The 26,563-nt window shown below is 45.1% G+C and overlaps 1 protein-coding gene across 3 annotated transcripts in view; it reads left to right on the top strand.

Annotated features, from left to right (window-relative positions):
- Positions 1–26,563, top strand: part of LOC109880845 (BRD4-interacting chromatin-remodeling complex-associated protein) — a 50,842-nt gene that overhangs the window by 8,807 nt on the left and 15,472 nt on the right. The window contains exons 2-13 of one of the 3 annotated variants that reach the window (XM_031791315.1): positions 3,610–3,655; positions 5,497–5,542; positions 7,208–7,273; positions 8,786–10,684; positions 13,869–14,012; positions 21,944–22,495; positions 22,600–22,702; positions 22,767–22,861; positions 23,029–23,118; positions 23,234–23,286; positions 23,439–23,665; positions 26,026–26,120. In XM_031791315.1, coding sequence (XP_031647175.1) covers positions 3,615–3,655; positions 5,497–5,542; positions 7,208–7,273; positions 8,786–10,684; positions 13,869–14,012; positions 21,944–22,495; positions 22,600–22,702; positions 22,767–22,861; positions 23,029–23,118; positions 23,234–23,286; positions 23,439–23,665; positions 26,026–26,120 — 3,411 coding nt within the window. In that variant the 5' untranslated portion in view covers positions 3,610–3,614. The remainder of the gene's footprint in view (positions 1–3,609; positions 3,656–5,496; positions 5,543–7,207; positions 7,274–8,785; positions 10,685–13,868; positions 14,013–21,943; positions 22,496–22,599; positions 22,703–22,766; positions 22,862–23,028; positions 23,119–23,233; positions 23,287–23,438; positions 23,666–26,025; positions 26,121–26,563) is intronic. The other 2 variants (XM_031791317.1, XM_031791316.1) reach the window with 2 other exon arrangements.

Genomic DNA, 26,563 nt, shown 5'->3' with positions numbered 1-26,563 from the left:
TTCAAGACGGTTGGAAAAGCATTCATCATGAAACTGGTTGAGAGAATGTTGAGTGTGCAAAGCTGTCGTCCAGGCATAGAAGGCTACTTTGAAGAATCTAAAATATATTTTATTTTGATGTCTTCACTATTATTCTACAATGTAGAAAATAGTAAAAATAAAGAAAAACCCTTGAATGAGTAGGTGTCCAAACTTTTGACTGGTACTGTATGCTAAGTTGCTCTCAAAATTATCATAATGGACTTTCTCCACTTCTGCTCTGCCTTTCTGCATTTTCTCTTTAATTGGTTAGTTTCCTCAGTCATCCCAGGGACTCTCCATTTGGATGGGTCCTTTGTCAATTTGACTGGAGTTATGGCATCAATGGTTGCCCTTAATTTACTATTAAAGTTATCAACTAAATCATCAAAAGAGGAAGGCAGAATAGGTGGTGGAGTATTGTTCATACACTTCATAAAATTTGTAGCAACTTCAGAGGTCTGATAGTGTTTCTTAATAATGCGTTCTTTATTACCCTGCGCTGTGGGCAACAAGGTAGTAGAAAGCAACATCAACAATAGAGGATATGTCAGTAGAAAGCCCCTGGGTAATAACCAGGTCTGCCCAGTAGAAAGCCCCTGGGTAATAACCAGGTCTGCCCAGTAGAAAGCCCCTGGGTAATAACCAGGTCTGCCCAGTAGAAATCCCCTGGATAATAACCAGGTCTGCCCAGTAGAAAGCCCCTTGGTAATAACCAGGTCTGCCCAGTAGAAAGCCCCTGGGTAATAACCAGGTCTGCCCAGTAGAAAGCCCCTTGGTAATAACCAGGTCTGCCCAGTAGAAAGCCCCTTGGTAATAACCAGGTCTGCCCAGGAGAAAGCCCCTTGGTAGCCTAGTGGTTAGAGTGTTGGCCTAGTAACCGGAAGGTTGCAAGTTCAAAACCCGAACTGACAAGGTACAAATCTGTCGTTCTGCCCCTGAACAGGCAGTTAACCCACTGTTCCTAGGCCGTCATTGAAAATAAGAATTTGTTCTTAACTGACTTGCCTAGTTAAATAAAGGTAAAAAAAAAAAAAAAAAAAAAAATATATATAACCAGGTCTGCCCAGGAGAAAGCCCCTTGGTAATAACCAGGTCTGCCCAGGAGAAAGCCCCTTGGTAATAACCAGGTCTGCCCAGGAGAAAGCCCCTGGGTAATAACCAGGTCTGCCCAGTAGAAAGCCCCTTGGTAATAACCAGGTCTGCCCAGGAGAAAGCCCCTTGGTAATAACCAGGTCTGCCCAGGAGAAAGCCCCTTGGTAATAACCAGGTCTGCCCAGGAGAAAGCCCCTTGGTAATAACCAGGTCTGCCCAGGAGAAAGCCCCTTGGTAATAACCAGGTCCGGAGTATGGCTGTTTTATGGGTGGGTCCAGTAGAAAGCCCCTTGGTAATAACCCGGTCCAGAGTATGGCTGTTTTATGGGTGGGCCCAGTAACATGTTGGATAATGTCTATAGTGCTCAAAAGGCAAGTCTACAGATTGTGGTTAAGAGAGAGATTTCAGCAGAATAAGACCCTCAATATTTATTGTAACAGAGATCCCAGTGCATTTTCACCACCCTGTGAAGTTCATCATAACTTATTTCATGTGTGGCTTAATAAACTGCATGGTTTCCCGTGTCGTAGTAGGAGGACCACACACCATGTCATCGCGTGACTCCAAGTTTACTTCCACATGGTTTTCTAATGATCAATTAGCCTATTAAAATTATTAACTTGGATTAGCTAACACAACGTGCCATTGGAACACAGGAGTGATGGTTGCTGATAATGGGCCTATGTACGGGTATGTAGATATTCCATTAAAAATCAGCTGTTTCCAGCTACAATAGTAATTTACAACATTAACAATGTCTAAACTGTATTTCTGATCAATTTGATGTCATTTTAAAGGACAGAAAATGACCTTTTTCTTTCACAAACAAGGACATTTCTAAGTGACCCAAAACTTTTGATCAGTAGTGTGTATAGTTGTGTGTGTGTGTGTGTATACATACATGTATGTACAGTTGAAGTTGGAAGTTTACATACACCCCAGTTTTAAACTATTTCTGACATTTCATCCAAGTCAAAATTCCCTCTCTCAGGTCAGTTAGGATCACTACTTTATTTTAAGAATGTGAAACGTCAGAATAATAGTAGAGAAAAAAAAGAAAGCCCTACTACGGTTTGCAACTGCACATGGGGACAAAGATTGTACTTTTTGGAGAAATGTCCTCTGGTCTGCTGAAACAAAAATAGAACTGTTTGGCCATAATGACCATCGTTATGTTTGGAGGAAAAAGGGGCAGGCTTGCAAACCGAAGAACACCACCCAAATGTGAAGCACGGGGGTGGCAACATAATGTTGTGGGGGTGCTTTGCTGCAGGAGGGACTAGTGCACTTCACAAAATAGATGGCATCATGAGATAGGAAAAGTATGTGGATATATTGAAGCAACATCTCAAGACATCAGTCAGGAAGTTGAAGCTTGGTTGCAAATGGGTCTTCCAAATGGACAATGACCCCAAGCATACTTCCAAAGTTATGGCTTAAGGACAACAAAGTCAAGGTATTGGAAAGGCCATCACAAAGCCCTGACCTCAATCCTATAGAAAATGTGTGGGTGGAAATGAAAAAGCATGTGCGAGCAAGGAGGCCTACAAACCTGACTCGTTTACACCAGCTTTGTCAGGAGGAATGGACCATAATTCACCCAATTTATTGTGGGAACCTTGTGGAAGGCTACCTGAACCGTTTGACCCAAGTTAAACAATTTAAAGGCAATGTTACCAAATACTAATTGAGTGTATGAAATCTTATGACCCACTAGGAATGTGAAGAAATAAAGAAAATATGAAATAACTCACTCTCTCTACTATTATTCGTACATTTCACATTCTTAAAATAAAGTGGTGATCCTAACTGACCTAAGACAGGGAATTGTTACTGGGATTAAATGTCAGAAATTGTGAAAGTTTAAACGTATTTCGCTAATGTGTATGTAAACTTCCGACTTCAACTGTATAGTTGATAGTGTGTATGTATGGTTGATAATTATATATAGACATTTTTATTTTCAATTTTTTTATTTCAATTTTATTTAACCAGGTAGGCTAGTTGAGAACAAGTTCTCATTTACAACTGTGACCTGGCCAAGAATAAAGCGAAGCATTTCGACACACACAACAACACAGAGTTACATATACATGGAGTAAAACAAACACACAGTACAAAAAGTCTATATACAATGTTTGCAATTGAGGTAAGATAAGGGAGGTAAGGCAGTAAATAGGCCATGGTGGCGACGTAATTACAATATACCAATTAAATGTTGGAGTGATTGATGTGCAGAAGATAAATTTGCAAGTAGAGATACTGGGGTGCAAAGGAGCAAGATAAATAAATAAATAAATACAGTATGGGGATGAGGTAGTTGGATGGGCTGTTTACAGATGGGCTATGTACAGGTGCAGTGATCTGTGAGCTGCTCTGACAGCTGGTGCTTAAATAGTGTGTGTTTATAGTTGATAGAATCTTTGTGTCCCATATACACCATAATGATTGATGTAATGATCTAAATATTGTTGGGGATGTTAATGTGTTTTCAGTTGACATGGACGATGAAGATGGCAGGTGCCTGCTAGATGTCATTTGGTGAGTTCATATCCTCTTCAAAGTACTGATTATGTTCTAATACACACCATCTAGTATACCTGGCCAAGACATTGGTTCACACCGAAAGGTTGTTGTCTCGAATCCCCGAGCGGACAAGGTAAAAATCTGCCCTTCTGTCCCTGAACGAGGCAGTTAACCCACCATTCCCCAGTAGGCTGTCATTGTAAATAAGAATTTGTTCTTAACTGACTTGCATATGCATGCAAGTGTGGATACTGGGACAGGGTAATACACTGACTTCAGACAGTATTCACACCCCTTGACTTTTTCCACATTTTGTTGTTAGACCCTAAATTTGACAATGGATTAAATTGATATGTTGTGTCATTGGACTACACACACTACCCCACACACTACCCCATCTTGTCAAAGTGGAATTGTTTTTATTTACAAATCAGTCAATAAGTATTCAACCCCTTTGTTACGGCCTAAATAAGATCAGGAGTAAACATTTGCTTACTTCACATAATACGTTGCATCGACTCACTCGGTGGGAAATAATATTGTTTAACAATATTTTTGAATGACTACCTCATCTCTGTACTCCACACAGAATTATCTGTAAGTTCCCTCAGTCGAGCAAGGAATTTCAAACACATATTCAACCACAAAGTCTAGGGAGGTTTTCCAATGCCTCACAAAGAAGGGCACCTAAAAAATAGCAGACATTGAATATCCCTTTGAGTATGGTGAAGTTATTAATAACACTTCGGATGGTGTATCAAAACACCCAGTCACTACAAAGGTACAGGCGTTCTTCTTAACTCAGTTGCCAGAGAGTAAGGAAACCACTCAGGGATTTAACCATGAGTAAGGAAACCACTCAGGGATTTAACCATGAGGCCAATTGTTAGGGAGTTAGAGTTTAACGGCTGTGATAGAAAACTGGCTGGATCAACAACATTGTAGTTACTCCACAACACAACTTAATCGACAAGAGTGAAAAGAAGGAAGCCTGTACAGAAAATAAAATATTCCAAAACATGCATCCTTTTTGCAACAAGGCACTAAAGCAATACTGCAAAATATGTGGCAAAGCAATTCACTTTTTGTCCCGAATACAAATTGTGACGACCATAGTTTCAAGCATGTTATCGTTATGATTGTAAAGAAAAGGAATGTAGCTAAGCACAGGCAAAATCCTAGAGGAAAACCTGGTTGTCTGCTTTCCCCCAGACACTGGGAGATGAATTCACCTTTCAGCAGTAAAATAACCTAAAACACAAGGCCAAATCTACACTGGAGTTTCTTACCAAGAAGACAGTGAATGTTCCTGAGTGGCCGAGTTAGTTTGGACTGAATTCGGCTTGAAAATCTATGCCAATACTTAAATGGTTTTCTAGCAATGATCAGCAACCAATTTGACAGCTTGAGGAAACTTGAAAATAATAATGGGAATATCTGTGCGGCAGGTAGTCTAGCCACCCAGATAAGAGGATTGGGCCAGTAAACTTAAGGTCGCTGGTTGAATCCCTGTGCAGACTAGGTGAAAAAAGAGTCAATTTGCCCTCGAGCAAGGCATTTCACCCTAATTGCTCCCGTAAGTTGCTCTGGTGAAGAGCGTCTGTTAATTGACTGAAATGTCAAATGTGAATGTAAGTATTGTACAGTCCAGGTGTGGTAAACTCTTAGAGACGTACTCAGAACGACTCCCAGCTGTAATCAAAGATGATTCTACATGTATTGACTCAGGGGTGTGAATACTTATGTAAATCAGCTTGTAACACAACAACATGTGGAATAAGTTAAGTGGAATGAATACTTTCTGAAGGCAATGTGGATGTGACCTCATTGTCTGACCAATATTCCTCTCTTCACAGTGACCCAGAAGCACTAAACGATTTTCTTCATGGATTAGACACCCATGTAAGTGGCTACTATTTAACTGCAAGGATGGTTATGATGCCTCTATTGTACTTGCCAAGCTGAGGAGTTACCTGGATTATTTCATAGCAATTGACTTGACGCACCGAGGACGGACGCGGTTAACCTGACGCACCGAGGACGGACGCGGTTGACCTGACGCACCGAGGACGGACGCGCTTGACCTGACGCACCGAGGACGGACGCGCTTGACCTGACGCACCGAGGACGGACGCGCTTGACCTGACGCACCGAGGACGGACGCGCTTGACCTGACGCACCGAGGACGGACGCGCTTGACCTGACGCACCGAGGACGGACGCGCTTGACCTGACGCACCGAGGACGGACGCGGTTGACCTGGCGCACCGAGGACGGACGCGGTTGACCTGGCGCACCGAGGACGGACGCGGTTGACCTGGCGCACCGAGGACGGACGCGGTTGACCTGGCGCACCGAGGACGGACGCGGTTGACCTGGCGCACCGAGGACGGACGCGGTTGACCTGGCGCACCGAGGACGGACGCGGTTGACCGAGGACGGTGCGTCAGGTTCACTGGCTACTGCACACACCTCGTGCACTTTTCCAAAGGGATGTGTGTGTGTTTCTGTTTCAATGGGCTTTGCTGCTGCTTGTGGTTTCTTGCTTTGTGAGGGATCTATACGTGAGGGATCTATACGTGAGGGATCTGTGCCTTTTCACTTTATTAATCCACAATGACCACTACTAAGTTAACACAAGCCCTCTTCTGATTCTGTTTGTTCCTTGCTTTCTGTCCCTCTCCCCTCTAAACCACTTTGCTGCCCCTCCTCAATCTTGGGTCACTGGTGGGTCTGCCCGCTCGCTCGCTCTCTGTCTGCCCGCTCGCTCGCTCGCTGTCTGCCCGCTCGCTCGCTCTCTGTCTGCCCGCCTCGCTCGCTCGCTGTCTGCCCGCCTCACTCGCTCGCTGTCTGCCCGCCTCGCTCGCTCGCTGTCTGTCTGCCCGCCTCGCTCGCTCGCTGTCTGTCTGCCCGCCTCGCTCGCTCGCTGTCTGTCTGCCCGCCTCGCTCGCTCGCTGTCTGTCTGCCCGCCTCGCTCGCTCGCTGTCTGTCTGCCCGCCTCGCTCGCTGTCTGTCCGCCTCGCTCGCTCTCTGTCTGTCCGCCTCGCTCTCTGTCTGTCCGCCTCGCTCTCTGTCTGCCCGCCTCGCTCGCTCTCTGTCTGTCCGCCTCGCTCGCTCTCTGTCTGCCCGCCTCGCTCGCTCGCTCGCTGTCTGCCCGCCTCGCTCGCTCGCTCGCTGTCTGCCCGCCTCGCTCGCTCGCTCGCTGTCTGCCCGCCTCGCTCGCTCGCTCGCTGTCTGCCCGCCTCGCTCGCTCGCTCGCTGTCTGCCCGCCTCGCTCGCTCGCTGTCTGCCCGCCTCGCTCGCTCGCTGTCTGCCCGCCTCGCTCGCTCGCTGTCTGCCCGCCTCGCTCGCTCGCTGTCTGCCCGCCTCGCTCGCTCGCTGTCTGCCCGCCTCGCTCGCTCGCTGTCTGCCCGCCTCGCTCGCTGTCTGTCTGCCCGCCTCGCTCGCTCGCTCGCTCTCTGTCTGCTCGCTCGCTCTCTGTCTGCCCGCCTCGCTCGCTCTCTGTCCTGTTTGTCTGTCGTTCTGTTTCCCCTCTGTCCTGGCTTTGTCTGTCGTTCTGTCTGTCTAGCTGGACACTGACGACCTATTGGATGGCTCGAGCGATCCCTCCAGCTCTTTCTTCTCGGGCGCTGGGGTGAGTGAAGACCCTTTAACCTCTGACCTTCCTGTCTCCATTCATACATGTTCATGTAGCATGCATCTCTCTCCCATCATGTCATATCACACTTCCCCCCCACTGGCTGGGAGGCCTAACACTATAGTGGTCTAGGAGGGCCTGTCTGGTCAACATCTCCACGATTTGAAGCCTGTGTCAACCTCTTCTCTACTCTACTCAATTCTCCTCCTCATCCCTTTGCTTCTTGAGCTCCATCAGACACCCTCCCTCTTCTCATCGTCCTCATCAGATCTTCTCTCTTCTCTTCATCCTCCATCAGACCTTCTCCCTCTTGTTCTCATCCTCCTTCACAGACCTTTTCCCTTCTTCTCGTCCTCCTTCACAGACCTTCTCTCTTCTCCTCGTCCTCATCAGACCTTCTCACTTCTTGTCCTCCATCAGACCTCTTCTTCTCGTCCTCATTACAGACCTTCTCCCTGTCCTCATTAAGACCTTCTCTCTTCTCCCCGTCCTCATTGCAGAACTTCTCCATTCTCCTCGTCCTCTTTAGACCTTCTCTCTTCTCGTTCTCCACCAGACCTTCTCTCTTCTTCTCGTCCTCACAGATCTTCTCTCTTCTCCTCGTCCTCCGTCAGACCTTTTCTCCCTTCTCGTCCTCCGTCAGACCTTTTCTCCCTTCTCGTCCTCCGTCAGACCTTTTCTCCCTTCTCGTCCTCCGTCAGACCTTTTCTCCCTTCTCGTCCTCCGTCAGACCTTTTCTCCCTTCTCGTCCTCCGTCAGACCTTTTCTCCCTTCTCGTCCTCCGTCAGACCCTTTCTCCCTTCTCGTCCTCGGTCAGACCTTTTCTCCCTTCTCGTCCTCGGTCAGACCTTTTCTCCCTTCTCGTCCTCGGTCAGACCTTTTCTCCCTTCTCGTCCTCGGTCAGACCTTTTCTCCCTTCTCGTCCTCGGTCAGACCTTTTCTCCCTTCTCGTCCTCGGTCAGACCTTTTCTCCCTTCTCGTCCTCGGTCAGACCTTTTCTCCCTTCTCGTCCTCCGTCAGACCTTTTCTCCCTTCTCGTCCTCCGTCAGACCTTTTCTCCCTTCTCGTCCTCCGTCAGACCTTTTCTCCCTTCTCGTCCTCCGTCAGACCTTTTCTCCCTTCTCGTCCTCCGTCAGACCTTTTCTCCCTTCTCGTCCTCCGTCAGACCTTTTCTCCCTTTTCGTCCTCCGTCAGACCTTTTCTCCCTTTTCGTCCTCCGTCAGACCTTTTCTCCCTTCTCGTCCTCCGTCAGACCTTTTCTCCCTTCTCGTCCTCCGTCAGACCTTTTCTCCCTTCTCGTCCTCCGTCAGACCTTTTCTCCCTTCTCGTCCTCCGTCAGACCTTTTCTCCCTTCTCGTCCTCCGTCAGACCTTTTCTCCCTTCTCGTCCTCCGTCAGACCTTTTCTCCCTTCTCGTCCTCCGTCAGACCTTTTCTCCCTTCTCGTCCTCCGTCAGACCTTTTCTCCCTTCTCGTCCTCCGTCAGACCTTTTCTCCCTCTTCTTTCATAGTGCCACATTCCAGAGGTCCTGCCCCCAGTCCAGCTGCTGTCCAATGAGCAGCCAGTCTTGCCCCGGGTCAGTGTGGACCTGGACTTCCTGGAAGATGATGTCATCCTGGGCAAGTCGCCGAGCGGTAGCAACACCATGGAGCCATGTGACATCCTGCAGCAGAGCCTGGCGGAGGCTAACATTACAGAGCAGAGCCTGCAGGAGGCCGAGGCAGAGCTGGACCTGGGCTCCTTCGACCTCACCATGCCAGGTCTGACTCAGGTGGTCCAGACCCTGCCCTGTACAGACATCCTGACTGGGTCTGGAGAGACCGCTGTGGGGGTGGGGCTCCCCATCTTCCCTGAAGCTCCAGGCTCCTCCGCCACCCCTCCCCAGGCCACAGCTGACATGCTGGGCTCGGTGCTGGCCCAACAGGGCCTGGAGTTTGGGCCCCAGGTCATGAACAAGGCCCAGACCATCAGTATGCAGCCTTTCATTCAGCAGGTGGCAGGCCTGGGTAACGTCACCCTTCAGCCAATCGCCTCCCTCCAGGCTCTACCTAACGGCTGTCAGTCAGGACACCTGGGACTGGGACAGATACAGGTGATGGGCCAGCCCACTGTGATGACTATGAACCAATCAGGACAGCCCATCCTGGCCAAGAGTATGGGAGGATACCAGCTGCACCAGCCTGGCCCCGAGGCACAGGGGGCAGGTGGGCAGGGCGGACTGGGAGGGGGACTTCTGATCCATGGGGGCAAAGCTACTCTGGGATCTCCAGTTTTAAACGGCCCGGCGTTGGGCACTAACAGTAACGATAGCACCATAACTGCTGCTGGAAGCTTGGGTCAACAGGGGCAGAACCTGATCATCCAGCGAACCCCGACCCCCATCCAGCCCAAACCCCCCCAGGGGGGCTCAGCCATCCAGCCCAAACTGTTCAAGCAGCAGCAGGCTCAGCCCCACACCCTCCAGAATGATGCCAACAAGGCTCTTGGGGCTCAGGTCCCGGTCTCCGCTGCCCAGAATGTAGCCTTCCTGACAGGCAAGCCTGGCGCCAACGTGGTCCTGGCCTCCCAGGCAGGGCTTCCCCAACAGGCTCTGTTCAAACAGCAGACAGCCCACCACCCCTCTGGGAAAGCACTCAGTGTCCACTTGCTCAACCAGCCTGGCAGCATCATGCTGGGGGGGCAGAACCACCAGTTCCTCCTGCCACAGCAGCTAGCTGGGGGTCAAATCCTCACGCAGCACCCTGGGGGCCACATCATCACCTCCCGGGGGCCTGGGGGCCAGCTGATAGCCAACCAGATCCTGGCTCAGCACCAGAACATCAACCTGGGCCAAGTGCTGACTTCTCAGGGCCACCCTCTGCTCCAGGGCCACATCCAGCTGCAGCCGGGCCAGATGGGGTTGGGACATCAGCTCTTCCAGATGCCTGTCACCCTCTCCCAGAGCCAGAGCCACCCAGTCACGGGCCACCAGGCCCACACAGTGATTCAGGGCATGCCCTTGCACAACTCCCTGGCCATGCTGAGCCAGGTAGAAGGGTTGAGTCCTGCTGTCAGCCTGCAGCCCGCTCTGCAGCCACAGCCAGGGGGCGTTCCCAGCAGCGGGGTGGGTGGGGCTGCTGCCATTGCACAGGGCCAGCCTGGGGGGAGTGTGCCGATGCGGGGGAGTTCTACAGACCAGGCAGCCCACCCTGGACAAGCCCCTCAGCCCTCCATCCTCTCTATGCAGGCTGGGCCCTCTGTCTCCATGGCCATGTCTGTCCCCTCCTCCTCTCCGTCCTTATCTGTGTCCACCACACTGGTCCCCCACCTAGCCCAGCAGCATAGCCCCGGGAGCAGGGTGCTCTTCACGGGCCACCAGGGCTCCAGCATGATCCTCAGCCAGGAACACCTCCAGATGTTCCTCCAGCAGGTCAGTATTCCTCCCCGCTCTCTCTCTGCCTCTCCCCGCTCTCTCTCTGCCTCTACGCCTCTACGTCGCTACCTCTACGTCGCTACCTTTACGTCTCTACCTTTACATCTACGTCTCTACCGCTACCTCTCTACCGCTACCTCTCTACCGCTACGTCTCTACCGCTACGTCTCTACCGCTACGTCTCTACCGCTACCTCTCTACCGCTACCTCTCTACCGCTACGTCTCTACCGCTACCTCTCTACCGCTACCTCTTTACCTCTACGTCTTTACCTCTACGTCTCTTCCCCTCTACCTCTACACCTCTTTACCTCTTTACCTCTACGTCTTTACCTCTTTACCTCTACGTCTTTACCTCTACTTCTCTACCTCTACGTCTCTACCTTTACATCTACGTCTCTACCGCTACCTCTCTACCGCTACGTCTCTACCTTTACCTCTGTCTCTACCTCTACGTCTCTACCTCTACGTCTCTACCGCTACATCTACTTCTCTTCCTCTCTACCTCTACGTCTCTACCTCTACGTCTCTACCTCTACCTCTACGTCTACCTCTACGTCTCTACCCCTTTACCTCTACGTCTCTTCCCCTTTACCTCTACGTCTCTACCTCTACGTCTCTACCTCTACGTCTCTACCCCTTTACCTCTACGTCTCTACCTCTACGTCTCTACCCCTTTACCTCTACGTCTCTACCTCTACGTCTCTACCCCTTTACCTCTACGTCTCTACCTCTACGTCTCTACCCCTTTACCTCTACGTCTCTACCCCTTTACCTCTACGTCTCTACCCCTTTACCTCTACGTCTCTACCCCTTTACCTCTACGTCTCTACCCCTCTACCTCTACGTCTCTTCCCCTCTACCTCTGTCTCTTCCTCTTTACCTCTCTACTTCTACGTCTCTTCCTCTCTACTTCTCTTCCTCTCTAGACCGCTACCTCTCTACCACTACCTCTCTACCGCTATGTCTCTACTTCTACGTCTCTACCTCTACGTCTCTTCCTCTCTACCTCTACGTCTCTACGTCTCTACGTCTCTTCCTCTCTTCCTCTCTACCTCTGTCTCTTCCTCTTTACCTCTACCTCTTTACCTCTACTTCTCTTCCCCTCTACCTCTACGTCTCTACCTCTTTACCTCTACGTCTCTACCTTTACATCTACTTCTCTTCCTCTTTACCTCTACGTCTTTACCTCTACTTCTCTTCCCTCTACTTCTACGTCTCTACCTCTACGTCTCTTCCTCTCTACCTCTACGTCTCTACGTCTCTTCCTCTCTTCCTCTCTACCTCTGTCTCTTCCTCTTTACCTCTACCTCTTTACCTCTACTTCTCTTCCCCTCTACCTCTACGTCTCTACCTCTTTACCTCTACGTCTCTACCTTTACATCTACTTCTCTTCCTCTTTACCTCTACGTCTCTACCTCTACGTCTCTACCTCTTTACCTCTACGTCTCTACCTCTACCTTACTACGCTCTACCTCTACGGCTCTACCTCTTTACCTCTACGGCTCTACCTCTTTACCTCTACGCTCTACGGCTCTACCTCTTTACCTCTACGGCTCTACCTCTTTACCTCTACGGCTCTACCTCTACCTCTTTACCTCTACGTCTTTACCTCTACGTCTCTTCCTCTTTACCTCTACGTCTCTTCCTCTTTACCTCTACGTCTCTTCCTCTTTACCTCTACGTCTCTTCCTCTTTACCTCTACGTCTCTACCTCTTTACCTCTACATCTCTTCCCCTCTACCTCTACGTCTCTTCCCCTCTACCTCTGTCTCTTCCTCTTTACCTCTACGTCTTTACCTCTACGTCTCTACCTCTTTACCTCTACTTCTCTTCCCCTCTACCTCTACGTCTCTACCTCTCTACCTCTACGTCTCTTCCTCTCTTCCTCTCTACCTCTGTCTCTTCCTCTTTAACTCTACGTCTCTACCTCTTTACCTCTACGTCTCTACCTCTACTTCTCTTCCCCTCTACCTCTACGTCTCTACCTCTTTACCTCTACGTCTCCTCTCCACCTTGCGTCTCCTCTTCAACTCTGCTCACTTCTCTACCTTTACCAACGCACGCTCCTTTTACCCCTTGCTCTCTGCCCCTCTCTCTGCCCCCTGCCTCTCTCTCGTGCTCGCTCTCTCTGCCCCCTGCCTCTCTCTCGCGCTCGCTCTCTCTGCCCCCTGCCTCTCTCTCGCGCTCGCTCTCTCTGCCCCCTGCCTCTCTCTCGCGCTCTCTCTCTCTCTGCCCCCTGCCTCTCTCTCGCGCTCTCTCTCTCTCTGCCCCCCTGCCTCTCTCTCGCGCTCTCTCTCTCTCTCTGCCCCCTGCCTCTCTCTCGCGCTCTCTCTCTCTCTCTGCCCCCTGCCTCTCTCTCGCGCTCTCTCTCTCTCTGCCCCCCTGCCTCTCTCTCTTGCGCTCTCTCTCTCTCTGCCCCCTGCCTCTCTCTCGCGCTCTCTCTCTCTCTGCCCCCTGCCTCTCTCTCGCGCTCTCTCTCTCTGCCCCCTGCCTCTCTCTCGCGCTCTCTCTCTCTGCCCCCTGCCTCTCTCTCGCGGCTCTCTCTCTCTGCCCCCTGCCTCTCTCTCGCGCGCTCTCTCTCTGCCCCCTGCCTCTCTCTCGCGCTCTCTCTCTGCCCCCTGCCTCTCTCTCGCGCTCTCTCTCTGCCCCCTGCCTCTCTCGCGCTCTCTCTCTCTGCCCCCTGCCTCTCTCTCGCGCTCTCTCTCTCTGCCCCCTGCCTCTCTCTCGCGCGCTCTCTCTCTGCCCCCTGCCTCTCTCTCGCGCTCTCTCTCTGCCCCCTGCCTCTCTCTCGCGCTCTTTCTGCCCCCTGCCTCTCTCGCGCTCTCTCTCTCTGCCCCCTGCCTCTCTCTCTCTGCCCCCTGCCTCTCTCTCTGCCCCCTGCCTCTCTCTCTGCCCCCTGCCTCTCTCTCGCGCTCTCTCTCTCTGCCCCCTGCCTCTCTCTCGCGCTCTCTCTCTCTCTCTCTCTCGCTCTCTCTCTCTCTGCCCCCTGCCTCTCGCTCTCTCTGCCCCCTGCCTCTCTCTGTCCCCTATCTTTGCTGACATTGTGTTGTTGATCTGAAGTGAGCAGTTAACAATCACCAACTAGATTAGACTGATGCCTTGGTCCCCTGGTCTGAACTGTCCAATCTTTTTTTTTACTCTCCTTTCTCCCTCCCTGACTTGGTAATGTGCTCGTGTCAGGACCAGCGACAGACAGAGAATGATCCCGTCCCCACTGTGTCAGTGGGCGTGCCAGCGTCCGTTATCGTCAGCAGCAACAGCAGCTTTGGCCAAGCCTCCTCGGGCCATGACAGCCAATTAGCTGAGACAGCAGTGGTAAACCAGGTAGACAACAAGCCCCTTTATGCTAAGCCCCACCCCCTGTTGCTGCTACTGCCACTCTGCGTTAGGACGTTGTGTTTAACTGCAGGCTTCTCTCTCTGTCTTGCTCTCGTTCGCCAGCTAGATCTCTCTCTGTGTGTTTCTCATCTGTACCTTCCATCTCAGTTCATCCTGACCATAGACCTGGTGGTTGTTTCCTCTCTAAATCACCATTCCAATCCATCTGTCTCCTCTCTAAATCACCATTCCAATCCATCTGTCTCCTCTCTAAATCACCATTCCAATCCATCTCTGTTCATCTTGTGTGTGGGTGATTAAAGTAGGGTTAGGAAGTATTCACAAACCTTTATTTCCACATTTTGTTACAATGAAGGTACCATGTTCATCTGTACAAACAATAGTACACAAGTATAAACACCATGGGACCACGCAGCCGTCATAACGCTCAGGAAGGAGACGCGTTCTGTCTCTTAGAGATGAACGTACTTTGGTGCGAAAAGTGCAAATCAATCCCAGAACAACAGCAAAGGACCTTGTGAAGATGCTGGAGGAAACAGGTACAAAGTATCTATATCCACAGTAAAACGAGTCCTATATCGACATAACCTGAAAGGCTGCTCAGCAAGGAAGAATCCACTGCTCCAAAACCGCCATAAAAAAGCCAGATTACAGTTTGCAACTGCACATAGGGACAAAGATAGTACTAGAAATGTAGAAATGTCCGATGAAATAAAAATAAAACCGTTTGGCCATAATGACCGTCGTTATGTTTGGAGGAAAAAGGGGTAGGCTTGCAAGCCGAAGAACACCATCCCAACCGTGAAGCACGGGGGTGGCAGCATCATGTTGTGGGTGTGCTTTGCTGCAGGAGGGACTGATGCACTTCACAAAATAGATGGACTCTACAAGTCTATGCTAGGTAAAGCTCCGCCTTATCTCAGCTCACTTTCGTTCCAGTACTCTGCTGCCTGTGACTGGAACGAATTGCAAAAATCGCTGAAGTTGGAGACTTTTATCTCCCTCACCAACTTCAAACATCAGCTATCTGAGCAGCTAACCGATCGCTGCAGCTGTACATAGTCTATTGGTAAATAGCCCACCCTTTTAACCTACCTCATCCCCATACTGTTTTTATTTATTTACTTTTCTGCTCTTCTGCACACCAATATCTCTACCTGTACATGACCATCTGATCTTTTATCACTCCAGTGTTAATCTGCAACATTGTAATTATTTGCCTACCTCCTCATGCCTTTTGCACACATTGTATATAGACCCCCCCTTCGTTTTCTACTGTGTTATTGACTTGTTAATTGTTTACTCCATGTGTAACTCTTTGTTGTATGCTCACACTGCTATGCTTTATCTTGGCCAGGTCGCAGTTGCAAATGAGAACTTGTTCTCAACTAGCCTACCTGGTTAAATAAAGGTGAAATAAAAATAAATAAAAAAATGAGGTTGGAAAATTGTGAATATATTGAAGCAACATCTCAAGACATCAGTTAAAGCTTGGTCGCAAATGGGTCTTCCAAATGGACAATGACCCCAAACATACTTCCAAAGTTGTGGCAAAAAGGCTTAAGGACATCAAAATCAAGGTATTGGAATGGCCATCACAAAGCATGATCACATAGAAAATCTGTGTAGAACTGAAAAAGCGTGTGTGAGCAAAGAGGCCTACAAACCTGACTCAGTTACACCAACTTTGTCAGGAGGAATGGGCTGAAATTCACCCAACTTATTGTGGGAAGCTTGTGGAAGGCTACCTGAAACGTTTGACACAAGTTTTACAATTTAAAGGCAATGCTACCAACTACTACTGGGAATGTGATGAAAGAAATAAAAGCTGAAATAAATCATTCTCTCTACTATTATTCTGACATTTCACGTTCTTCAATAGGTTGTGATTTTAACTGACCTAAAACAGGGAATTCTTACTAGGATTAAATGTCAGGAGTTGTGATACTGAGTTTAAATGTATTTGCCTAAGGTGTATGTAAATATTATTGTGGCTAGCTTCACAACCCGGTCCGGTCGAGCCTCACTAGCCAGATGAAGCTAGCCGGCTGCTAATAACCCTGTTGCCAAAGGCTAACGTTAAGTAGCTGGCTAGCTATTTATTTTCATGAGCTGAAGTTAAATTTCAATAGACGAACAACAAGTGGCTACCTAGTTAACACGTACAAGGATTCCTAAATAATTGCTAAGAATAGTGAAAACGACTGCAATTTCTACTGGTCATTGTTTTCAGGCTGGTTGTATTGGTGCTAGCTAGGTACCAAGCTAAAGCTAGCTTCCCCAGAAGCTTCAGTCAAACAAATTATGCTTTATTACCAACGCGGTTTTGTAAACACACCGTTCATGGCCAGTGATTTCTGACTTTAAAGTAGTGCTACGCACATACAGTGCCTTGCGAAAGTATTCGGCCCCCTTGAACTTTGCGACCTTTTGCCACATTTCAGGCTTCAAACATAAAGATATAAAACTGTATTTTTTTTGTGAAGAATCAACAACAAGTGGGACACAATCATGAAGTGGAATGACATTTATTGGATATTTCAAACTTTTTTAACAAATCAAAAACTGAAAAATTGGGCGTGCTAAATGATTCAGCCCCCTAAAGTTAATACTTTGTAGCGCCACCTTTTGCTGCGATTACAGCTGTAAGTCGCTTGGGGTATGTCTCTATCAGTTTTGCACATCGAGAGACTGAATTTTTTTCCCATTCCTCCTTGCAAAACAGCTCGAGCTCAGTGAGGTTGGATGGAGAGCATTTGTGAACAGCAGTTTTCAGTTCTTTCCACAGATTCTCGATTGGATTCAGGTCTGGACTTTGACTTGGCCATTCTAACACCTGGATATGTTTATTTTTGAACCATTCCATTGTAGATTTTGCTTTATGTTTTGGAAGACAAATCTCCGTCCCAGTCTCAGGTCTTTTGCAGACTCCATCAGGTTTTCTTCTAGAATGGTCCTGTATTTGGCTCCATCCATCTTCCCATCATTTTGAACCATCTTCCCTGTACCTGCTGAAGAAAAGCAGGCCCAAACCATGATGCTACCACCACCATGTTTGACAGTGGGGATGGTGTGTTCAGGGTGATGAGCTGTGTTGCTTTTACGCCAAACATAACGCTTTGCATTGTTGCCAAAAAGTTCAATTTTGTTTCATCTGACCAGAGCACCTTCTTCCACATGTTTGGTGTGTCTCCCAGGTGGCTTGTGGCAAACTTTAAACGACACTTTTTATGGATATCTTTAAGAAATGGCTTTCTTCTTGCCACTCTTCCATAAAGGCCAGATTTGTGCAATATACGACTGATTGTTGTCTTATGGACAGAGTCTCCCACCTCAGCTGTAGATCTCTGCAGTTCATCCAGAGTGATCATGGGCCTCTTGGCTGCATCTCTGATCAGTCTTCTCCTTGTATGAGCTGAAAGTTTAGAGGGACGGCCAGGTCTTGGTAGATTTGCAGTGGTCTGATACTCCTTCCATTTCAATATTATCACTTGCACAGTGCTCCTTGGGATGTTTAAAGCTTGGGAAATCTTTTTGTATCCAAATCCGGCTTTAAACTTCTTCACAACAGTATCTCGGACCTGCCTGGTGTGTTCCTTGTTCTTCATGATGCTCTCTGCGCTTTTAACGGACCTCTGAGACTATCACAGTGCAGGTGCATTTATACGGAGACTTGATTACACACAGGTGGATTGTATTTATCATCATTAGTCATTTAGGTCAACATTGGATCATTCAGAGATCCTCACTGAACTTCTGGAGAGAGTTTGCTGCACTGAAAGTAAAGGGGCTGAATAATTTTGCACGCCCAATTTTTCAGTTTTTGATTTGTTAAAAAAGTTTGAAATATCCAATAAATGTCGTTCCACTTCATGATTGTGTCCCACTTGTTGTTGATTCTTCACAAAAAAATAGTTTTATATCTTTATGTTTGAAGCCTGAAATGTGGCAAAAAGGTCGCAAAGTTCAAGGGGGCCGAATACTTTCGCAAGGCACTGTACCAGTCGTCCCAGTAGCTCTGGTCCAGTGCGTCAGGGTGCTACGCACATACCAGTCGTCCCAGTAGCTCTGGTCCAGTGCGTCATGGTGCTACGCACATACCAGTCGGCCCAGTAGCTCTGGTCCAGTGCGTCATGGTGCTACGCACATACCAGTCGTCCCAGTAGCTCTGGTCCAGTGCGTCATGGTGCTACGCACATACCAGTCGGCCCAGTAGCTCTGGTCCAGTGCGTCAGGGTGCTACGCACATACCAGTCGGCCCAGTAGCCCTGGCACAGTGCGTCAGGGTGCTATGCACATACCAGTCGGCCCAGTAGCTCTGGTACAGTGCGTCAGGGTGCTACGCACATACTGGTCCAGGACGTAATGTCAACCACTGGTACTTGTGCAGCTAGCTAGTACACGCAAGCTAGTTCACACTAGGTAGTTGGCTAGTACACACTAAGTAGTTGGCTAGTACACACTACCTACCCTATTCAAATATTTTATGCATTTTCACCACCAACGCTGTTGGTGACACACTGTCCTCTCTGGTTTAAATATGACTAATTACTACTACTACTTTAAATATTACTATTTACTACTACTACTATAAATATTCCTATTTATTACTATTTACTACTACTTTAAATATTACTATTTACTACTACTACTTTAAATATTACTATTTACCACTAGTACTACTTTAAATATTACTACTACTACTGCAAATATTACTATTACTACTTTAAAAATGACCATTTACAACTACTACTACTATAAATATGACTATTTATTACTACTTTAAACATTAGTATTTACTACTACTTTTTTAAATATGACTATTTACTACTACTTTAAATATGACTATTTACTACTACTACTTTAAATATTACCATTTACTACTACTATAAATATTACTATTACTACTTTAAATATTACTATTTACTACTATTTTAAATATTACTATTTACTACTACTACTTTAAATATTACTATTTATCACTACTACTACTTTAAATATTACTATTACTCCTACTTTAAATATTACTATTTACTATTCCTACTACTTTAAATGTTACTATTTACTACTACTACTACTTTAAATATGACTATTTACTACTACTACTACTACTTTATATACTACCTCTACTACTTTAAATATGACCATTTACTACTACTACTACTACTACTACTACTTTAAATATTACTATGTACTACTACTACTTTAAATATTACTATTGACTACTACTACTACTACTTTAAATATTACTATTGACTACTACTTTAAATATTACTATTGACTACTACTACTTTAAATATGACTATTTACTACTACTACTACTTTATATACTACCTCTACTACTTTAAATATGACCATTTACTACTACTACTACTACTACTACTAATACTTTAAATATTACTATGTACTACTACTACTTTAAATATTACTATTGACTACTACTACTACTACTACTTTAAATATTACTATTGACTACTACTTTAAATATTACTATTGACTACTACTACTTTAAATATTACTATTTACTATTACCTTAAATATTACTATTTACTATTACCTTAAAAATTACTATTTACTACTACTACTACTTTAAATATTACTATCTACTACTACTACTTTAAATATTACTATCTACTACTACTACTTTAAATATTACTATCTACTACTACTACTTTAAATATGACTATTTACTACTACTACTACTTTATTTACTACTACTACTTTATTTACTACTTCTACTACTTTAAATATTACTATTTACTACTACTACTACCAATACTTTAAATATTACTATTTACTACTACTTTAAATATTACTATTTACTACTACTTTAAATATTACAATTTACTACTACTACTGTAAATATTACCATTGACTACTACTACTGTAAATATTACTATTTACTACTACTTTAAATATTACTATCTATTACTACTTTAAATATTACTATTTACTACTACTACTTTAAATTTGACTATTTACTACTACTACCATTTTAAATATTACTATTTACTACTGCTTTAAATATGACTATTTACTACTACTTTAAATATTACTTTATCACAACTACTTTAAATATGACTATTAACTACTACTTTAAATATTACTATTTACTACTACTACTACTTTAAATAGGACTATTTACTACTACTTTAAGTATTACTATTTACTACTACTACTACTTTAAATATGACCATTTACTACTACTACTTTAAATATTACTATTACTCCTACTACTTTAAATATTACTATTACTCCTACTACTTTAAATATTACTATTACTCCTACTACTTTAAATATGACCATTTACTACTACTACTTTAAATATTACTATTACTACTACTTATTTAAATATTACTATTTACTACTACTTTAAATATTACTATTTACTACTACTTTAAATATTACTATTTACTACTACTTTAAATATTACTATATACTACTACTACTACTACTACTACTACTACTTCAATTACTATTACTACTACTTATTTAAATATTACTATTTACTACTACTACTTTAAATATGACTATTTACTACTACTACTTTAAATATTACTATTTACCACTACTACTTTAAATATTACTATTTACTACTACTACTTTAAAGATTACAATTTACTACTACTACTACTACTTTAAATATTACAATTTACTACTACTACTTTAAATATTACAATTTACTACTACTACTACTACTTTAAATATTACCATTTACTACTACTACTACTACTTTAAATATTACTATTTATCACTACTACTTTAAATATTACTATTTACTACTTTAAATATGACTATTTACTACTACTACTATTTACCACCACTACTACTTTAAATATTACTACTTACTACTACTACTACTTTAAATATTACTATTTACTACTACTACTACTACTACTACTACTACTTCTTTAAATATGACTATTTACTACTTCTTTAAATATGACTATTTACTACTACTACTTTAAATATTACTATTTACCATTTTCTACTATAACTATTACTATTTACCACTACTTTAAATATGACTATGTATCACTACTACTACTTTAAATATTACTATTGACTATTACTACTACTGTAAATATGACTATTTACCACTACTACTACTTTAAATATTACTATTACTTCTACTACTTTAAATATTACTATTTACTACTACTTTAAATATTACTATTACTGCTACTACTTTAAATATTACTATTTACTACTACTTTAAATATTACTATTACTACTACTTCTTTAAATATTACTATTGACTATTACTACTACTTTAAATATGACTATTTACCACTACTACTACTTTAAATATTACTATTACTTCTACTACTTTAAATATTACTATTTACTACTACTTTAAATATTACTATTACTTCTACTACTTTAAATATGACTATTTACTACTACTTTAAATATTACTATTACTACTACTTCTTTAAATATTACTATTGACTATTACTACTACTTTAAATATGACTATTTACCACTACTACTACTTTAAATATTACTATTACTTCTACTACTTTAAATATTACTATTTACTACTACTACTACTGCTGCAATTATGACTATTTACTACCACTACTACTACTACAAATAGTACAACTACCTCTACTATTTTAAATATTACTATTTTTACTACTTTAAATATTACTACTTTAAATATTACTATCTACTACTACTACTACTTTAAATATTACCATCTTCTACTACTACTACTACTACTACTACTACTACTTTAAATATTACTATTAATACCTTTTTTTTGCTTGATGTCCTATAGCTACCTGACCTGTTTAAAATGCAGTTCCACATGTTCTAGCATAACTTGTGTTGTTTGGAACCTAAATATCATGTTTGTTTCCTCTGTGTTAGTTTCTGACGTGTTTCCTGTTTGTTTCGACCTCTAACCCCAGATGCCCCAGGCGGGTGGCCAGCAGCAGCAACTGAAGCTCCAGAGCCTGTCCCCCTCCCAGCCCCTGGCCTCTCACACTGCCCTTCCTCTGTCGGACAGCCCCCAGCCCTCCCCCCTCCACATGCATTCCCCCCAGTCCTGGCCCCCTTCTCAACCCCAGACCCCCGCCCGATCCTGCACCCCCTCCTCTCTTCCCCCAATGTTCATTATCCAGAACCAGATACCAGGCCACTCCCAGCCTGCACTACAACAACAACAACAGATACACCTCCAGCCCCGGCCCCCCTCCCAGCCTGCCCCACAACAACAACAGATACATCTCCAGCCCCGGCCCCCATCCCAGCCTGCTCTCTACGAACCGGATGTCCCCCCTCCCTCTCGCTCCCCCAAACCCCCCCAGATCCTCCAGGCCCCTCTGGCAGGCCTCCAGTTCACTGCTAGCCAGGTGGGGGACCCCGGGGGTGGGGTTTTGAAGACCCAGGTCTTAACAGCAGAGCGGCAGCACCGCCTGCAGCTGGTTGGTGCTCAGCCCTCTCCACAACAGAAACACCAGGTGTGAAGGAACACACTTCACTGCTCAGATGTTTTGACTTGCTGCTACCTGAGTGTTTATCAAAGTATTCAAATAATCAACTTTCTCTCTTTATTCATGCTCAGGTGCAACAGAACATTCTACTACAGGCCAAAAGGCAGCAGCAAAGCCAGCCCCAACCCCAACAGCATGGTGGTCAACAACAAGACGTGCCTGCTCCTGCCACAGGTCAGAAAGAAACAACATCACTACTATGAAATGTGTTCCTGATCTGACTCCCATCTCTTTTCAGCATTCAATGACCTGTTGTCAGGAGCTCAGGTGACCCAGGGGGGCGTGGCTCCAGCTAACCAGCCTGGTCAACAGTCACTACACCAGGCTGTGAAGGTAGGTAACACCTACTGATGCTCAACCCTCATCTCAACCGTTTGACTCCTTTAAATTCAAAAAGCTTTATTGGCCATCAAATAGAAATAAATATGAATTTGTTCTTAACTGACTGGATAAATAAAGGTTCAATAGTATTCTTTTACTATCCCTCTTTCCTCTGCCAGGTGGGGGGGGTGGAGTCCGTGTCAGGTCTGAGTCAGATGACCTCTACACAGCAGACTTTCAGCCCTTGTCTGGCCTCTCTACAAACACAGGTCAGGAGACCCTCAACCAATCCTGCTGGCTTCCATTTCTGACTCTATTTAATCACCTGTCTAATCAATCTGGTTCTGATGCTGTGATGGATGCTGTGTCTTGTTCACCTGACAGACTGCTGCTATGAAGTTGCCTTTCAGTATGGCTAAACCCAGCAAGGAAGCCAGGTATGCTCCTGTATCATTCTCCTGGAATGTATTTCTGATCTCTTTTTTATGTGGTGTTTGTTTGTGAGCATGAGTGTTGTCCTACCGCTTGTTAAAAGTAAGGTCACAAGACTGAATTGCCAATCTTCCTCGACCCTGTGTGGTGTGTGCAGGATGTTGGAGCAGCTGAGGAAGCAGCAGGGCTCAGTCCTCCACCCAGACTACAGATCTTCCTTCCAGTGCTTTGAAGACACCCTGACCGGCCTGGTGCCTTACCACCTCTACCAGGGCACTGCCACCCCACCACACGACTACGACAGAGGTACACACACCCTGACCCGCCTGGTGCCTTACCACCTCTACCAGGGCACCGCCACCGCACCACACGACTACCTCAGAGGTACACACACACTGCTGTTAACATGTGTATTTTTGATTTGGTGGGGATTGATACAGTATTATAAACTGGGTGGTTTGAACCCTGAATGCTGATTGGCTGACAGCAGTGATATATATTGACCGTATACCACGGGTATGACAACTTATTTTTACTGTTGTAATTATGTTGGTAACCAGTTTACAATAGCAATAAGGCTCTTCAGCATTTGTGGTACATGGCCAATATACCACGGCTATGGGCCGCGTTGCGTCGTGCCCAAGAAGTCATTAGCCGTGGTATATTGGCCATATACTTTGACTCCAAGTATCGATTTGTAATACAAGGTAGGTAGCGTCAGCTAGCGCTAGTTTGCTGTACCTGTGCCAAAACTCCTGTGTTTTCATCCTATAGCTCTCCATTTTCTTTTAAAATAGTGAATAGTGCTGAGCGATCAACCTGTCTAGGACTGGCGGAACCCCGTTCCGCTAGCGGAACCCCTCGCCAACAGCCAATGAAATTGCAGGGCGCCAAATACAAACCGACAGAAATCTCATAAATCTAATTTCTCAAACATACAAGTATTAGGCACCATTTTAAAGATACAATTCTTGTTAATCCAGCCACAGTGTCTGGTTAAAAAAAAAAAAATGCTTTACAGCAAAAGCTCCACAAACGATTATGTTAGGTCACCACCAACTCACAGAAAAACCCAGCCATTTTTCCAGCCAAAGAGAGCAGTCACAAAAAGCACAAATAGAGATCAAATTAATCACTAACCTTTGATGATCTTCATCAGATGACACTCATAGGACTTCACGTTACACAATACATGTATGTTTTGTTCGGTAAAGTGCATATTTATATCCAAAAATCCTATTTTACATTGGCGTGTTACGTTCAGAAGTTCCAAAACATGCAGTGATATTGCAGAGAGCCACATCAATTCACAGAAATACTCATAATAAATGTTGATGAAAATTCAAGTGTTATGCATGGAACTTTACACTTCTCCTTAATGCAAACGCTGTGTCAGATTTTTTAAAAACTTTACGGAAAAAGCAAACCATGCAATAATATGAGAACGGCGCTCAGAGCCCAAACCAGCCAGAGAAATATCCGCATTGTTGGATAGTCAACATTATTCATAAATAGCATTATAAATATTCACTTACCTCTGATCTTCATCAGAATGCACTCCCAGGAATCGCAGTTCCACAATAAATGCTTGTTGTGTTGGATAATGTCCATCATTTATGTCCATTTATGTCCAATAGCTTCTTTTGTTAGGGCGTTTGGTAAACAAATCCAAAAGCGAGATCTGGTCCATTCGGACGAAACGTTCAAAAAGTTATTACTGGTCGAAGAAACTTGTCAAATCAATCTTTAGGATGTTTTTATCATAAAAGTTCAATAATGTTCCAACTGGAGAATTCCATTGTCTGTAGAAAAGTAAGGGAACGAGAGCTACCTCTCAAGAGAAAGTGCGTGACTGAGAACGAGGCTGTAGGCAGACCTCTTAGTCCAACAACTCCCATCCGGTCCCCCTTCACATGAGCAGCCTGAAACAACATTCTAAAGACAATTGACATCTAGTGGAAGCCTTAGGAAGTGCAAAATAACCCATATCCCACTGTGTATTCGATAGGGGTGAGTTCAAAAACTACAAACCTCAGATTTCCCACTTCCTTTCTGGATTTCTTCTCAGGTTTTTGCCTGCCATATGAGTTATGTTATTCTCACAGACATCATTCAAACAGTTTAGAAACTTCAGTGTTTTCTATCCAATACTAATAATAATATGCATATATTAGCATCTGGGACTGAGTAGGAGGCAGTTCACTTTAGGCACGCTATTCATCCAAAAGTGAAAATGCTGCCCCCTATCCCAAACAAGTTAACGGGAAATGTCTGTTATTTTGGGGGTTTTTAAACAACTAATTGACCGACATCAGTGAAATATTTGAATTCCATTTTGTTTCTTTCTGTGAGTTTGATGTGCTGTTTCTGTAGAGATAAATCAGATGTAGCCTGAACTGTACGATGTAGCAGGGAATTGTAGTTTCCAACAGCCCAATATTCAGCATAGTTTAGCGCAGAAAACGTGGTAATTAACTACAATGACCATAATCCATTTCGCGCTCTGCTTAAACTTGTCCGGTCTGTGCGGAGCAGACGCGCAGACTAAGAAGAGAATCGCAATACATGTAGAATCGTGAGAATTGCAATACATGTCGTATCGGCACCTAAGAATGATTCCATCCTATCGCCATGTCCCTGGCATTTCCCAGCCCTAAACGTATGAAACTCCAAGCCCTAATTATGTACCATTGGTTCCCACTGTCTGATCTCCACCTCCCTGTTCCATATTATCTCCCCTTCAGTGGATGATGAGTTTGAGAGGGTTTCCAGCCAGCTCCTGAAGAGAACGCAGGCTATGCTGGATAAATACAGACACCTCCTTTTTGAGGAATCAACGGTAAGATATTATATTACCTTGTTATTTAAGTTATCTGCCTCCTGCTACAGCCCTCCCTCACTAGGGTTCCTTCTCCAGGTGATTTACCTGTTCTGCCTCCTGCTACAGCCCTCCCTCACTAGGGTTCCCTCTCCAGGTGGTTTACCTGTTCTATCTCCTGCTATTACAGCCCTCCCTCACTAGGTTTCCTTCTCCAGGTGATTTACCTGTTCTGTCTCCTGCTACAGCCCTCCCTCACTAGGGTTCCTTCTCCAGGTGATTTACCTGTTCTGTATCCTGCTTACAGCCCTCCCTCACTAGGGTTCCTTCTCCAGGTGATTTACCTGTTCTGTCTCCTGCTACAGCCCTCCCTCACTAGGGTTCCTTCTCCAGGTGATTTACCTGTTCTGTATCCTGCTTACAGCCCTCCCTCACTAGGGTTCCTTCTCCAGTTGATTTACCTG

This window comes from Oncorhynchus kisutch, linkage group LG15, assembly GCF_002021735.2.
Source record: "Oncorhynchus kisutch isolate 150728-3 linkage group LG15, Okis_V2, whole genome shotgun sequence".
Taxonomy (NCBI): Eukaryota; Metazoa; Chordata; class Actinopteri; order Salmoniformes; family Salmonidae; genus Oncorhynchus; species Oncorhynchus kisutch.
This window is presented reverse-complemented; position numbering and strand designations above follow the sequence as displayed.